At 45.9% G+C, this 17,015-nt stretch overlaps 1 protein-coding gene across 1 annotated transcript in view; it reads right to left on the reverse strand.

Annotated features, from left to right (window-relative positions):
- Positions 1–353: 353 nt before the first annotated feature.
- Positions 354–17,015, reverse strand: part of LOC137646837 (probable acyl-CoA dehydrogenase 6) — an 87,918-nt gene continuing 71,256 nt past the window's right edge. The window contains exon 8 of the mRNA XM_068379915.1: positions 354–652. Within this exon, the coding sequence (XP_068236016.1) occupies positions 533–652 (120 nt within the window). The 3' untranslated portion in view covers positions 354–532. The remainder of the gene's footprint in view (positions 653–17,015) is intronic.

Below are 17,015 nucleotides of genomic sequence, written 5' to 3' on the forward strand. Positions count from 1 at the left end.
CTACAACAGCTGGTTTGGCGCAATGCCGACTTGTCTACAACAGCTGGTTTGGCGCAATGCCGACTTGTCTACAACAGCTGGTTTGGCGCAATGCCGACTTGTCTACAACAGCTGGTTTGGCGCAATGCCAGTATTTCTCAAAGATTTGCCTTTTTAAAACGATTACCACACCAACAAGGTTTCACACCACAATGATTCTATTCATGTACCCATAGCAGTTCCTCTAATTATGGTGGATTCACTTTTACTAATGATACTACCTGTCAGGATATGAAGTTCTCCTATTGCTATTAGATAACTGGTTTGAATTTGTATGTAATATTAATGTATGATAAGCATTAATAATAAAACTATTAGTTTTTTCCCAAAATCTTTATCAAATCTTACATAGTTACATAGTATCTACAAAGGGCAGTATGGTAAATATTCATTTCAAGTAAAATTTGTAGAAAAATATAATACTGTAATATTGAAATGCTGAATATAAATACCTTCCATAAAACTGACAAAGGGCAGAAAATATAGGTCCGCTCTACTTAGCTGGGATAGGAAGGGTCCCCATACATTTACATATCACATTTAGCATAATCTCATCAGCTCCTCCTCCAATGGAAATAAGTCTCAGGTCTCTGTACCATCGGCTCACCAACACCTGTGACGATGAAATTGATTTTGTCAAATTTCAGGTACAGTATTGCTAAATTCTAAAAAAAATTCTTTGGTATAGCATGTGAAAATAATGCTACCTTAAGCAAAAAAATAAACATATATATATATATATATATATATATATATATATATATATATATATATATATATATATATATATATATATACATACATATACATACTGTATACATATATATATATATATATATATATATATATATATATATATATATATATATATATATATACTGTATACATATATATATATATATATATATATATATATATATATATATATATATATATATATATAATATACATATATATATACATATACATACAGGTATATATATATATATATATATATATATATATATATATATATATATATATATATATACATATACATACAGGTATATATATATATATATATATATATATATATATATATATATATATATATATATATATATATATATATATATATATATATATATATATATATATATTTTTGGGCTCAAGCCATGGCGTCCTGATGGAAGGTTCCTGTTTGGTAGCTTCCTTGGGTATAAGACTACTAAGATATTCCCAGAGAATTTAACCACAGGTTATCACAGAATTCTAACTTCTGGAGCGAGTATCTCAAAGGTTTCCCTTTAAGACATCGTAATACAACAGGGGACACGCATGTCTGAACGTGCCACATAGCTATCTCCACCCCGAACAGAGTTAATGCTTCGGTGTGTAAGGGCTGAGAATAGCTGGGAGCCGTTCCACAGCTAATCTCACTCGTGGCTACTACTGATACTCGAGACGTAAACAAACGGACGCCATTGCTCTAATGACGTCACGCCCGTCTTCATCCTTTGTTTAGTAGCTGCCCTACTTAGACGGATTTTCCCTTGTGTTATCTTTATCGCTTTGCATCTTCGCTATGTCGTTACCTTCAGCCTCGCCTTCTTCTGGAAAGTTGAGTACAAGGTTCCAGTATTGTTTAATTAAGCTCTGGCCGTAAAGTAAATATTATTTTGCGAAATAATTGATGTTTTGTGGCAGAGCTGTGCCTCTACCGGACCCGCCATTTTATGGCGTCGTTGTTGTTTTGCATGTCTTATTTAGTTAGCCACAACAACGCTTCCGGCATTATATACTAATCGAATACATTAGTTTATTTAGTCTTCATAGCTAGGAACTTTTATATCGTGTTTAGACGCTTTTATCGGTCATCGATTGACCTCATACCAGTCGGCTACTATAGCCCCCAGGCCAGGAGCCTACATACAAGTGTTCATGCATGATTTATTAGTGATCCTAGACTAAGTTATGAAGATAGTGGCATTATTATTTTACAATACTTTTGACAGTGATGCAAATGTTTTCGCCTTCAGGGACCATATAGGGGATAGGCTAGTCAGTGATTCTTTCTAGCCTAACCTAACCTTAGGACCCCTATATGCTTCCTTCATCCCCTGCCTTGGCATTCCCTCTATTTAGCCTTGATCCCTTTTCTGAGTAAAGGGATTAATTGTCTAATAGAGTATATATCGCCACTCGGTCCTCCCTAAAGGAATGAACCCCCTTTAGGATTGCGTCTGAGAGTGAGGTTAGGCTAGCCTACCTCTATGGCTAGGATAGTCTCTGACTTTCCTGCGATAGCGATATGTCTTCTTCCTTGCCTAGTTCAGGACTTTTAGCCCTGTTCTAGGTCGGGTTAGGAAGGTTTCTCTGTTCCATGCTGAAACTGTACTCTTGCACCGTTTTAGCCGATCAGCCTGATCTTAGGTTAGGGAGTGTCCTCCCTTCCCTTAGTGGCCGCTCTGGTACAGAAACCCTTCCTGGGAAGACCTCTCTCTTCTCCCTCCCCACCTATCTCTTGTATAGCCTAGCCTATGCTTAGGTTAGTTTATACTCATCTGTCCCCTGTCCTACAACTCCTCCTTAGGGTGGATGAGTAGGGCTACCCGAGCTTCCCTGTGCAGTCCGCTCTGGTACATATACCTTCATAGTGTCCTATAAGGTTAGTTACTAGTATAGTTCTGCATATGGGAGTCTCCCCCCCTCCCCTCTTGGGTGTTCCCTAGCCCTCCCTTGGGCTACCTTGCTCCCGGTCCCTAGTGACCCCTGCTTATGGATGTTAGAGCCTGCCTCTATCATGGGTACACCCTCTCAGGGAGGGGGAGGGATGTCTGGAACCCTGACGGTACTTCCTGCATCCCTTCCCCCCTCCCCCTGTCTCTCTATCTATCCGGGTGCCGGTCTCTTGCCGCCTCTACTGTCGGCAATACCTGCCTCCTTCTTGGTGACTTCCCTACCCTTGCTGCCAGCCCCCCGTGTACCGAGGGACTGCCGGCTGCCGCCGGCTACTACCGGCGGCTCTCCTACTCCTATCTAATCGTCCGCCTGCCGGCCGATCACCGGAGTGCCGGCATATACTGCCGGCAACCCGATACTACCTGTACCATCCTTATCCCAGTCACCAACCTGGCATCCTCCGACTGCCGGAGCCTCCGCTTCCTGCCGGCGTGCCGCCGTTGTGCCGGCGGCCGCCACCCTGGTATCTAACTGACTTTTGAAAATTGTCTGTTCTAATGCCAGAATCTATGCTGGAGCGAGCTCCGGCATGCCGGCGGCTTGCCGGATGCCTCGGAGGCGTCAAGAATACTTGCACCCCCTCACTGTAGCTATCATAAGACTAGGATAGCCCTACATGGCAAATAGATAAGCTGCTTTTGCTTTTAAGATCAGTACCTAGTACTGCTCTATTAGTGATCATGCTGTCTCTTTGCATTCTTCTAATTCCAGCATGCTATGTGCATCTTAGCACGGCTGGTTGCCAGAAGCAGTTACCTTTAATGAGGCCTTCTGGCTCTTAACTGGGAACCGAATGAATTCGATCCCAATCTTGTCCTTGGTTTTCCATGGAGTTCCAAAATAATGGGAATCCTAGGAAACTATATCCAATGATCTCGGTCATTTGGATTATCCCAGGACCAAGCTTATGGTAACCAGCCGGGCGAGATGCATGGAGCGTGTTCTCCTTTACTGTTTTCATTCTCTATGCATCACACCTTCTTTAAGTTAAAATTAATGATTAATATTAACTTAGTTTAAGAGCCATTCTTATGACTCCCCCATACTCATTTTCTCTTTCTTCCACAGGAGGAGCAGATGAAGTGTGACTTCGCCTTCTGCGCTGTGAAACGCCCGCAGTTTTACGGGCATACGGCTTGCAGGACTCACGCCCCTTGTGCAGACAAGAAAGGGGATTTGAAGTTCTGGAATCCACTGGATTGTACGGTCTGCCAGGCCCACCTAGTTGAGGCCTTCCATAACCCTCCCTCAGCGGAGGTTAGAGACATTTCTCGTGAAAAGCTGCGCAAGTGGGTGCGTGGCTTTCAGAAAAATGCTACTGGACCGTACCTGGCCACCGAAGAACTGAGGTCCCTGTTGTTCCCTAAGGCCTCCCCTGACTCAGTGGTTCCAAAAGAAGCAATCCCCACTGTCCAAATTACGGTGGAACCTGATGTGGTCATGGCTCAGTCCATGCACGAGTGTCGTTTAGATTCCGAGGATGGTGAACAGATCTCAGACGTCTCGGAAGACACGGAGAAGACGCTTATGGCTCAAGGAGCCGAAGAGGACGAAGACAAGGTGGAATACACCGAGTCGGAGCTTGGAGCTGCTCCCTCGTCCATCCCTCCGCCTACTCCTACACCGACGGAAATGTCCATTCCGTCTACCTCCTCGACCCCGGATCCTTCCTCTTCTACCCAAGAACTGATCCGGCTGATTAGAGCTGTCATGGACGACAGACTGAAGGAGAACCAGGAGTCCATCAGGTCAATGATTGGATCCAGAGAACCGAAGAAGATTTCGGTCAAGGATCTCCCAGCTTGCTCTCATGCCAACCCGTGGAGGTATGCAGAGCATATGGTTATTGCGACCGGCAGGATCTTTGTTAGTGACAAGATCGGCACGGTCCCGTTGGAAGATGTGGAGTTCTTCCCAAGCTTCGAGGCCTACCCGGACTGTTACGTCCGGCTTCGTTCCGAACCTGCCTCGAAGGAAGAGACCGAACCTAAAGAAGAGATAGTGTTCGATCTCGCAAAGGCCCAGGCTATGCTAGCCTCCGCATTTAAGAGTAGGGGCTTTACCTGCTCTAAGCTTCCAGCCTTGAGCAAGAAGCATCCTACATACGTCGCACCTGACACTGCGGTTCTTCCTTTCTTGGAAAAGGCCTTAGCTGCATGCCTTAAAGCGGCGGAAGAAGGAAAACCCTGCCCTGCACTGGAGGAGTGCAAACCCTTCTCCATCGTGACCCCCCCTGACGCTCGACACTGGAAAGATGTTCAGCATACTTTCGTCGTGGGTAGGCTCGATCCTGACGTCGCCGGACGTCAGTTTAATGAAGACCTCCCTAAGCTCAATGATCACCTCCTTCGCCGGGAACAAGACACGAAGGAGAGGCTTGCGGCATCTCTTTCTCATCAAGTCCAACTGGAAGTGATGGCCTGTGACACAAGAGTACCAGATCACTACATGGTACTAGCCAAATCCCACTTACTTACAGTAATGAAGGACTTGTACCATTTCATAAAGAGCCTGTCGTGAATTCGTGTTTGCCGGTGCCACCGTGAAACACGAACCCCGGAGGCTGATTTCCTCCAACATCTGGGGAAAGCACCTGTTTCCTTCTGACCTTGTCAAGGAAATAACTGACAGAGCCGCCACGGAGAATAGGAACCTTCTCCACAAGTGGGGCATGTCTAGAAAAAGGAAACCCTCTCAGGACGATGGACCTCAGCCTAAGAGGAAACCGCAAAAGCCAAAACCCCAGCAACGTCAGCAACGACGTCAGTTTCCGGGACCCGCTACCTCCCAAGTGGTTGCCCAACCACAACAGACCTTTCAATTGGTCCCCCAACCGGTGTTGTCACAGTCACCGGTCTTCACCCCTGCCTTTGAGCAACCATCCACTACCTTTCATGCCAAAGGTAGAGGCTCGTCCAGGGGTGCAAGCAGAGACGCATCTCGTCGTCCCTCCAGAGGTAGAGGAGGAAAGGGAGCTAGCGGCCGAGGCAACAAGTCCTCGGGACACCAGAAGCAATGAAGTGCTTCCGGTGGGAGGAAGACTCCGCCAATTCCAGGATCGTTGGACCTTCGATCCCTGGGCACACAGCATCATCAAGAACGGTCTAGGCTGGAGTTGGACGCAACCACCCCCAATCTTCCAGCGGTTCTTCCAACAATCGACCCCCATTCTGGAAGAATATGTTCTAGACCTCTTGAACAAGAAGGTGATAAGGAAGGTAAAGTCCACCAGGTTCCAAGGGAGACTGTTTTGCGTTCCCAAGAAGGACTCAGACAAACTCAGAGTCATTCTGGACTTATCCCCCCTCAACAAGTTCATAGAGAACAACAAATTCAAGATGCTGACGCTTCAACAAATAAGGACCCTTCTGCCTCAAGGTTCCTACACGGTCTCTATAGACCTGGCGGATGCCTATTGGCACATTCCAATGAACCATCACGCTTCCTCCTACCTAGGATTTCGACTCCAAAGGAAAAGCTACGCCTTCCGGGCCATGCCATTCGGCCTCAATGTGGCCCCTCGGATCTTCACAAAGCTGGCGGATGCCATAGTACAACAGCTCCGCCTAAGAAACGTCCAGGTGATGGCCTACCTCGACGACTGGCTAGTCTGGGCTCCATCGCCCGAAGAGTGTGCAAAGTCTTGCAACGAAGTTACCCAGTACCTAGAACACCTGGGATTCAAGATCAACGAGAAGAAATCTCGCCTCTCTCCAGCTCAGAAGTTTCAGTGGTTGGGAATCCACTGGAATCTTCAGTCACACCGCCTTTCCATCCCCCAGAAGAAAAGGAAGGAAATAGCAGGGTCTGTCAAGCGACTACTGAAATCCAAACGCATTTCAAGACGACAGCAGGAACGAGTTCTAGGCTCTCTACAATTCGCCTCAGTGACAAACCCAGTGCTTCGCGCACAGCTAAAGGATGCCGCGGGAGTCTGGAGACGCTCGGCATCCATCGCTCGAAGAGACCTCAAGAGACGGCTTCCAAACAGACTTCGACGCCTCCTAAAGCCGTGGTCGGAAGCAAAGGCCCTGAAAAGGTCCATTCCTCTCCAACACCCTCCTCCATCACTCAACATCCACACGGATGCCTCACTGGAAGGCTGGGGAGGTCACTCCCACCTGAAACAGGCTCAAGGGACCTGGTCTCCACTATTCAAGACGTTCCACATAAACATCTTGGAGGCCATGGCGGTCCTTCTAACTCTGAAGAAGTTATCCCCGCCGCCCTCGATCCACATCCGTCTAACCCTAGACAACTCGGTGGTAGTTCGTTGTCTCAATCGCCAAGGCTCAAGATCGCCCCAGATAAATCAGGTGCTTCTCCCAATCTTCCGTCTGGCGGAGAAGAAGAAGTGGCACCTGTCTGCAGTTCACCTACAAGGATTCCGCAATGTGACAGCGGATGCTCTATCTCGGACAAACCCGATAGAGTCGGAATGGTCTCTAGACGCAAGATCATTCTCCTTCATCTCTCATCAAGTCCCAGAACTTCAGATAGATCTCTTTGCAACGAGCGACAACAATCAACTTCCTCTGTACGTAGCCCCGTACGAGGACCCCAAAGCAGAAGCGGTGGACGCCATGTCACTGGACTGGAACAGATGGTCCAAGATATACCTGTTCCCTCCCACCAACCTTCTGTTGAAAGTCCTCTCCAAACTGAGAACCTTCAAAGGGACAGCGGCCCTAGTGGCTCCCAAGTGGCCCCGGAGCAACTGGTACCCCCTGGTCCTGGAGCTGCAGCCCAAGCTGATCCCTCTCCCGGGCCCAGTTCTCTCTCAACAAGTACAGAAGTCGACTGTCTTCGCTTCATCATCGAAAATCAAGGACCTTCATCTCATGATTTTCTCTCCCTTGCCGCAAAGAAGAGGTTTGGGATCTCGAAGAAAAGTCTAGACTTCCTAGAGGAATACAAGACCGAATCCACGAGACGGCAATATGAATCATCCTGGAGGAAATGGGTCTCCTTTGTCAAGACAAAAAATCCTAAAGAAATCACCATTGATTTCTGTATGTCCTTCTTCATTCACCTTCATGGACAAGGATTAGCAGCCAATACGATTTCAACCTGCAAATCGGCCTTGACTAGACCAATTCTATATGCTTTCCAAATTGATCTGTCCAACGACATCTTTAACAAATTACCAAAAGCATGTGCTCGCCTACGCCCAGCACCCCCTCCGAAACCGATCTCCTGGTCACTAGACAAGGTACTCCATTTCGCCTCCAACTTGGACAACGATTCATGCCCCCTCAAGGATCTGACTCAGAAAGTTATATTTTTATTTGCTCTCGCCTCGGGAGCTCGAGTCAGCGAAATAGTGGCATTATCAAGAGAAGAGGGACACATCCTGTTTGCTGATTCAGGAGAAGTGACCCTCTCCCCTGATCCGACGTTTCTCGCTAAAAACGAATTACCCACCAAAAGATGGGGCCCTTGGAGAATATGCCCCCTGAAGGAGGATGTCTCTCTATGTCCAGTAGAGAGTCTCAAGGTCTATCTTCGCAGAACTTCGAACTTTGGTGGAGGCCAACTCTTCAAAGGAGAAACATCGGGCAGCGACCTGTCACTGAAACAATTAAGAGCGAAAATCACCTACTTCATTCGCAGAGCGGATCCGAACAGTACACCCGCTGGTCATGATCCTAGAAAAGTGGCATCGTCTCTGAACTTCTTTCAGAGCATGGACTTTGAAAGCCTTAAAAACTTTACGGGCTGGAAGTCCTCGCGAGTTTTCTTTAAACATTATGCGAAACAAGTGCACGAAGTCAAACATTTTGTGGTAGCCGCAGGTAGTGTTATGAAACCTGCACCTAACTCTGCGTAGAACAGTGAGTTACTTGGGACTCTAACTCTTCGGGTGCCTATGTTGACCCTCGAGCGATTCATAGTGATGTCTAAAAACACTTAGTGCTTTTATAACTGTTCTTATCCCAGGTGAAATGTCATAGTGTCACACAAGTGCCGCATGCCTTGAGCATGATGTGTTGTTTAAAGACTTGCGTTCCTCGAGAACGAGTACCTACTAATCCTGAAATTCCTTTTCAGATTCAAGAGCAAGCCTTTATTTCTATGTACATTATTATTACTGTAAATGAACTTTACTTTTGCTGTAAATTATTTAATTTCTGCATTGTGAAATAAAATTTCTATTTTATTACTTATGCGTCTCTTTCAGCTCCTACCTACTATGAAATACATACTGTCATAGTTTTATTTATTCCTCCTCTCTTATGGTCATGAAGAATTTAAGATGTCTAATCCTAAATTATATTCACCCTGTCTCAGTAAGGTTCCTACACGAATACTTACTTCTGATAACCAAGAGATGAACTCTATACACAGTGCCCAACCACCACTGGCCTAATTCAGAATGTTCCTATACAAATATCAAACATTCTGCTTCATCTCTAAGTTCTTAAAAGTTCTTCTGTCAGGATGAATAGCCCTTCAATACCACTTTGACGTCGGCATAGCCCATGGGAACTTCCTACCAATGGGGGGCAGGATACTTCGTTCCTATGGTTCTTTACCTAAGATTACTTTGCTGTTTTGTCAATGCCTAGGCACTTAACACTGGGGGAAAATCTACCACGATACATTGATTCTCTGGTACTCTTCCATCAGGACGCCATGGCTTGAGCCCAAAAAACGGATTTTGAGCGAAGCGAAAAATCTATTTTTGGGTGAGATAGCCATGGCGTCCTGATGGACCCTCCCTACTACTTCGTCCAGTTTTGTTCCCACCCTACACAATTGTATCATGGTGATGGGCAGCAACTGGCGTCAGGATAAAGACGGGCGTGACATCATTAGAGCAATGGCGTCCGTTTTTTTACGTCTCGAGTATCAGTAGTAGCCACGAGTGAGATTAGCTGTGGAACGGCTCCCAGCTATTCTCAGCCCTTACACACCGAAGCATTAACTCTGTTCGGGGTGGAGATAGCTATGTGGCACGTTCAGACATGCGTGTCCCCTGTTGTATTACGATGTCTTAAAGGGAAACCTTTGAGATACTCGCTCCAGAAGTTAGAATTCTGTGATAACCTGTGGTTAAATTCTCTGGGAATATCTTAGTAGTCTTATACCCAAGGAAGCTACCAAACAGGAACCTTCCATCAGGACGCCATGGCTATCTCACCCAAAAATAGATTTTTCGCTTCGCTCAAAATCCGTTATATATATATATATTTTTGGGCTCAAGCCATGACGTCCTAATGGAAGGTTCCTTTAGTAGCTTCCGAAGGGTATATATGACTACAGTGATATTCCCAGAGAATCACTTCTGGCGCGAGTACCTTCAAGGGTATCGTATATCATCAGGGGACGTATTCTTGACACGCCACATGGCAATATGCACCCCGAATAGCCTTTACGCCTCTAGGCTCTAGGGGGAAAACGTGGCAGAATAGAAGGGTACCCGCAACAAAGATTACCCTGGTTCCCCTACTACAATCGTATCAAAACCGCGCCAACTCCCTCTGGCGCCCATTCCTTTATCTGTGGCGACTCGCTACAGTGGTGTTCCCTGTCGATCTGACATTTCCGATCGATTCTGGGAATCTTTATGCTTCTACGGCTTCTTTCTCCATCTAGAAAGTTGAGTATTGATTCTTTACAATATGTAATTTAGTTTCAGCCTCACAATGAAATTGTGTATTTCTTGTGTGCGGATCTTCGCCGATCGCCGGTGTCGCCATGGTGCTGTCGTTCTTTGTACATGTGCTATTTAGTTAGCAGAACGACATTCCGGTGTAAATAGCTTAATCATTATTATGAAAGCTATTTAGGCATTATATATTGTAAAGATATCTATAAGCATATTTTTCCCTTTCCGTGGCGATCGTATATGCCAGAGTTTTGGTGATTTAGGTAACCGAAATCTCGTCTTGTCTGGGTAACATAACCTAGACAACATATACTTTCATCATTTCCCTGGTTACCCTTGTGTATTGGTTTTCATTCCTGGAGATCGATATCTCCTGGAATTATATTAACCATTATCAATCTCACTAGAGATTTATGGGTAATCTCTCTTCCCTCTGAGAGTAGCCTTAGGCTACAACTCTCTGCGTCGGCCTTGAAATTCGAATTCAGGCATGACTAGCCTAGAGTTTTCTGTATCATCCCTTAATGGCCGTCGGCAAGTTTTGGGATTTAATCAGAACCTCAGAGTATTTAGTCTTTGTCGGCAGTCGGTTGGCGGGGTGATTGCATTCCCCTGCCGGCGGAACTACCGGCATAGGAGGCTAGCCCTCCCTAGACAACACCTGAAGTGGTCGAATGTTGCTGCCACCTTCTCCCTGTGGTCTAGTAGACTAGTCCTGTGCTCGCCGACCCTAGGCTATAGAGTCGTATACTCTTGTGGCCTAGGATGGCGCCGGCATTGGAACTCTTGTTTCTCCCTGCCGCTTGTGGTCGTGCCGATACTGAAACAGAGTTTCTTCAAGGTGTGTAGATCCGGCAACATTGCCGGTCCCTCCTATACCTCATATAGGACCCTTTCCCCTCCCCTCTCTGTTCTTTTACGATGGCCACGCCATTGTCTTTCCTGTGCTGGAGTCCTGCAACCATACCATCGCCGGTGGGTTGCCGGAACCGCCCAGACCTCCCTCCTCAGCCGTCAGCTGTCGAGTCGCCGACTGCCGGCGGCCATGACGGCTGTCGGCGACTGCCGGCTTCCAGCGGCTTTGGCGGCTGTGGATGGGAGGTCCATTTTGTCACCAAGGTTCTCCAGTTCTCCCTTGAACTGCTAGCCACAGTTTCTGTTGTCGGCGTATTGTTCTGGCCGGCAGTGTCGGCGTATTGTTCTGGCCGGCAGTAGACCGGCACAGACAGATACTGACTCAGTAGGTAGCATGCCGACTGTACTCGTGCTGCCGGAAGCTGGCCTACAGTAGTAAGCCGGCAATAGTACTGTGGCTAAATGGAAGTGAACCTTCTTTTCGGAGAAAGGCAGTAAAATTAGACTTTTACATCTTTTATTACTGTATACATATACAGTAAGAGATAGCCTTCGCTCCATGCTTTCTCTCTCTCTCTCTCTCTCTCTCTCTCTCTCTCTCTCTCTCTCTCTCTCTCTCTCTCTCTCTCTCTCTCTCTCTCTCTCTTTCTAGCTTGCTAGATGCTCCGACAATAGCTAGCTAATGCGGCAATATGCCAGCTGAACTACAGTATATGTCTATACAGGTAATCAGTATAATTGCAGTATAGTATATACGGAAGATGAATAACTATCGTATATATTATACTAGTAGTTATTTCCAATATATCTTGGGTATCCCTGCCCAGATATTTGCTGAACCCAATTCTATATTGATGGAATAATATTTCATCAATATTCTGATTTGAAATCAGTTTCCATTTACCCTGCAATATTGAATTTCGTAAAGGGCTGGTGGTGTGACACCTCTAACCCCTATAGGGGAGAGCCCTTATCCCTGAATTTCCCTGATCAAGAAACTCCCTGATTTAATATTGTAAGGGAGGTCACAGCAAATAGATTGGTTGGGATGCATAAGTATATGTCTTTTATTTTCTGCTGGCTGAACTACGGTACAGGTCTATACAGGTAGTCAGTATATTTGCGGTATAGTAAATACGGCAGATGGATAACTAACGACTATACTAGTAGTTATTTCCAATATATATTGGGTGTCCCTGTCAAGATATTTGCTGAACCCAATTCTATATTGATGGAATAATATTTCATCAATATTCTGATTGGAAATCAGTTTCTATTTACCCTGCAATATTAAATTTCGTAAAGGGCCGGTGGTGTGACGCCTCTAACCCCTAAAGGGGAGAGCCCTTATTCCTGAGTTTCCCTGTTCAGGAAACTTCCTGATTTAATATTGTAAGGGAGGTTACAGCGAATAGATGGGTTGGGATACACAAATATATGTCTTTTAATTGCTAATCAACATATCTTGGATGCAAGCTTCTGCTGTTACCGCTCCTATTTCGAAAGAATGACATTCCTTCGATACTCTGATTGTGTATCAATCCTCCTTACCTCACAGCGTTAAGTATAGAAGGGGACAGTGCATGTACACTTCCTTACACCTAGGTGTTCGAGCCCCCTTTTCTTCAGGGAATTCCCCGGTTGGAGGAATTTCCTTAAGACTGAGGAGAAGTAACAGCATTGGCTCACAGGGGATACACGGGTATGTGTCTCCCACTATCTCTTTTAGCTTTCTGTCCTAAGCTATTTTGTCAAAAGACGATTTTGCAAATTGTTTATCGATGCGATAATCAATTGAATACTCATTTCTGTTCTCCCTTCCTTACAGGAGGGACACCAGATGATGCATTGCAGTCTTCTACAGTTATAAAGATGAGTATTTTCACGGACATAATATATGCAGGTTCCCCAAGCAATATTATTTCCAAAATCCCCAATCTACAAGACGGCAGTCTAGAGCTGTCGAACTGTGGTTGGTTTCGTTTCGAAAGTTATCTTTTAAATGAGGTTCAACTGCGAACTCGTAAAATGTGAAAACTTTACAGGAATTGGACTGAAAAATTCACTTTCTCATTACTAAAAATGCCGATTTAGTGCTCCTTTTAAAGGTTTTTAAGGTCTAAACCCCACCCCCAAACCCTGCCTCTCAAGATGAGGTTGCAGACACTAACGGCATTGCTGAGTCTGAGCGGGACTCGAACCCCCGACTGACAAACACCGGGCAGAGACTCCACATTCAAGCCACACCTTGTAGTGAAATCAACGACAGCAGTCATTGTTTCACTGTCACATCTGACTCTGCCGCCAAGAGCCGGCAGTGTGTGCCCTTGGTCACCACCCAGTCAATAGCTGAGTTGGTATACCTTCAATCGACAGCCCACCAATTACCGGCGGTCTGCCGACAGCCCGAGGAGTCTCCTCTGGTTCAGAGATCCGCTGACTATGCGTATAGTTTTCACCACTACCCAGTCACATTGAATACTGGCTAGGATGGTGTGACGTCTGTCAGCGACCCGCTGACAGCCGACAAGTCACTGATATGTCGAAGACCTGCTAACCATATCGGTACTGAAGTACTGTGCCAGTTAACTTACCCCCAAGCACTAGCCTTGACGGTAACATGCCAGGTGTATAGGGGTATACAATACCCTGTAAACCTGCAGTTTAGGACCATATCGCAGACAGAAATCCTTGGTACATAACCATACAATAGAATGGTTTTCCAGTACGTTGTGCTTCTAAGCACAACCCATTGCTGAGACCTACCTGATTTGGGGGATCCACTCCCCCCCTTTTTTCCTTACGCTGATTCTTCATCAGCCTCTTGATTCTCATTATTAATTCCCCGGATGTAGGGCGCTACTCTAGCCTTATGGACTAGAATCTTCCATCGGCCCCTTCTTGAAAGGGGATGCCCTAGAATCAATAATTAGGAAGACTGCAGCAGTTGGCTGGAAGGATTTACACGTCTGTGTCTCTCCTCTTTTCCAGCGTACTTATCCTAAGCTTTTTACAATAGAAAGGAATCTTCTATTACAGTGAAACACTGAAAAGCTGATATAGGCAAACAGTCAGGTATGGCCTGAAAGGAGAACGGAAGGGTTTCTTAGTTCTCCTTAGGATGTTAAACAGCATCCCACAGTTACCATGACCGTTGTTCCACATACGGTCAGATTTATACACCTTCGGATCAAGCGAAGCAAACAGACGCTTCTGGTAGGAGGGAAGTTCCTCCTGGATCGCCGGACCTTCGATCCCTGGAGTCCAAGGTCTGACCAAGATGAGACTAGAATGGAAATGGACATACCTCCACCATCCTTTCCTCAAGTCTTCTTATATTCAAATTCCCCCTAGAAGAGTATACCTTAAAGCTCTAGAGCATATTAGCGGTGAGGAAAGTAGAGTCCATCGATTTCCAATGCAGTCAGTTTAGTGTTCACATGAAAGACTCAAGAAAACTCTGAGTCATTCTGGACTTGGCGCCACGCAACAAGTTCCAATAGAACAGCAAGTTCAGAATGATAATCCTTCTGAACATAAGGACCCTATTCAGTAAGGGGTGTTGACAATCTAGCCAGCCCTGGAAGATGTCTATCAGCAACTTCTAGTCAGTCACCCCCTCCCCTCCTACCTAGGATCCAAGTTACAGAAGATAACATATATCCTGGATGAGATTCTCGTCGGACTAGTTTCAGTCCTAGGATCCTTACGGAATTAGCAGACACAGTCAAGCGAAACCAAGCCTAGAAAGAGTTCAGGCAACGATGGCCCTGGACGACAGGCTGGGGTAGGCAGCACCCGAAATTACTGTCTATGAGCATCCATGGAGATGATCCGGCCCTGGAACATTGAGGATGCAAATAACTTCAAGAAATCTCGATTCTCTCCAGCTCAGGGGCTTCAATGTTTTAAAAAATCATTGAAACCTGTAGTCACCCTAACGCCCCCTTTTCCCCTGGGGATGTAAAAGGAGATTGCAAGGTCTGTCAAGAGACTATTGTAATCAGTCAGGATTCCATGACGCTAACAGGGAGGAGTTTCGAACTCTCTCCAGTTCACGATGATGACAGACCCAGTGCTACGTGCACAACTATAAGATGCGCTAAGAGGTTGGAGAAGATACGCATCAAACGCTCGAAGAGATCTAATAGGACCAATGATGGTCATTCCCTCTTCGCTTACCCTACAATGACCAAAGGCCACGGACCCGTAGGCCATTTTAGCCCTGTAATGGGTGGATAAACTCTCTCCACACAGATCGGACCTCCTCAGGTTGATCTGGGGCATCGAAGCGATAATGAGGCGTCGAAACTGTCGAGGATAAGGGACGTCTCATTTCATTAGGGAATGCTAGCCATCCCTTCCTTAAGGGAATGGCGCCTATCAGCAGCTCGTTTATATATGATCCGCAAGGTAACAGCGGATGCTCTTCTCGGGTTCCACCCAATAGAGTTGGAATGGTACACGGACGCAGACCCATTCCCTCCCAGAAGGGGATAAGTCCCCGAGCTGCAGATCGTTCTCTTCATCACGAGCGTTATCAAGATACTATCTCATTATTTAGTCCCATGCGAGGACCCTCTAATGGAGGTAACAGACATCATGTCTCTACATTAGAAGTGATGGACTTAAAATTCCTATTCAGCCCATCAAAATTTCCTCCAGAAAGCCCTCTACATGCTGAGACCCTTCCAAGGAAGAGGGGCTCTGTTGGCTCCCAGAAAGCCCAAGAACATCCCATTCCCTGTAATGAAGGAACTGAGGCTGAGGCTAGTCCTAGTTATGCACCTAGGATTATCCAGGAGGTTAGAAGTTTTCTGCCTTCGATTTATCACAGTACACCTGGTCCCTTCATTTTACGAATTCCTTGCCCTTAATGGTTAGGAAAAAGACTGGGATCTTAAAGGCAAAATAGAATTCCTAGAAGAATACAAGTCTAGTCAACGAGAAGACAATACGAGTCTTCTTGGGAAAGTAAATTGTTTTGTAAAGCAAAAGGGCCCGAAAACAATCTCATGATCTTCTGCCTGTCCTCCTCTGTCCACCCCTATATTCAGGGTCTGGCGGCCGACAGCACGTTGGCCTTTGAGGAAGGAGGCAGTGTATCCTTGAATACTATGAGAACGCTAGTTCTTCGGCCTTGTCTCCATATAAACCCTTGAGTAAGCACCAAGGGTATGGCCGACTTTGCGAGAGAGGTCACTTAATGGGATCTTTGGATCCATGGACCATTATCTCTGTGCAAGTCAGCCCCGACTAGACCTCTTCTATATGCCCTTTAAATGGATCTAACGATTGGAATCTTTAATAAATTTCCGATAACATGTGCAGGCTTAGGCCCGCAACGCCACTAAAGCCCATCTAATGGTCTTTGGACAAGGTCCTACATTATGCCTCACCTGTGAACAATGAGGATTGTTCCCTCAAGCATCTAACCTAAAAGGTTATTTTTCGGTTCACTATAGCCTCTGGGACTAGAGTTAGTGAAATAGTGGCCCTATCCGGAGTTGAGGGCCACATTAAGTGGGAGATCTGCATCTCTTTCTGATCTAACCTTTCTCATTAAAGACGTCCTACCTACTAAGAGGCGGGGCTCCTGGAGAATCTGCCCTCTGAAGGAAGATGTCTCTCTAGGTCTGCTAGAGCGTCTAAGGTCTATCTTCATAGAACTTCAGACTTCAGGAGGAACAGCTCTTTACAGGAGAACACTTTGGATCAAACTATCCCTACAACTGAGGGCAAAGCTCACCTACCTTTTTCGCGGAGCGGGTCCTGACAGTACTCCTGC

The sequence above is a fragment of the Palaemon carinicauda genome, chromosome 9 (genome assembly GCF_036898095.1).
Source record: "Palaemon carinicauda isolate YSFRI2023 chromosome 9, ASM3689809v2, whole genome shotgun sequence".
In the NCBI taxonomy this organism is placed as follows: domain Eukaryota; kingdom Metazoa; phylum Arthropoda; class Malacostraca; order Decapoda; family Palaemonidae; genus Palaemon; species Palaemon carinicauda.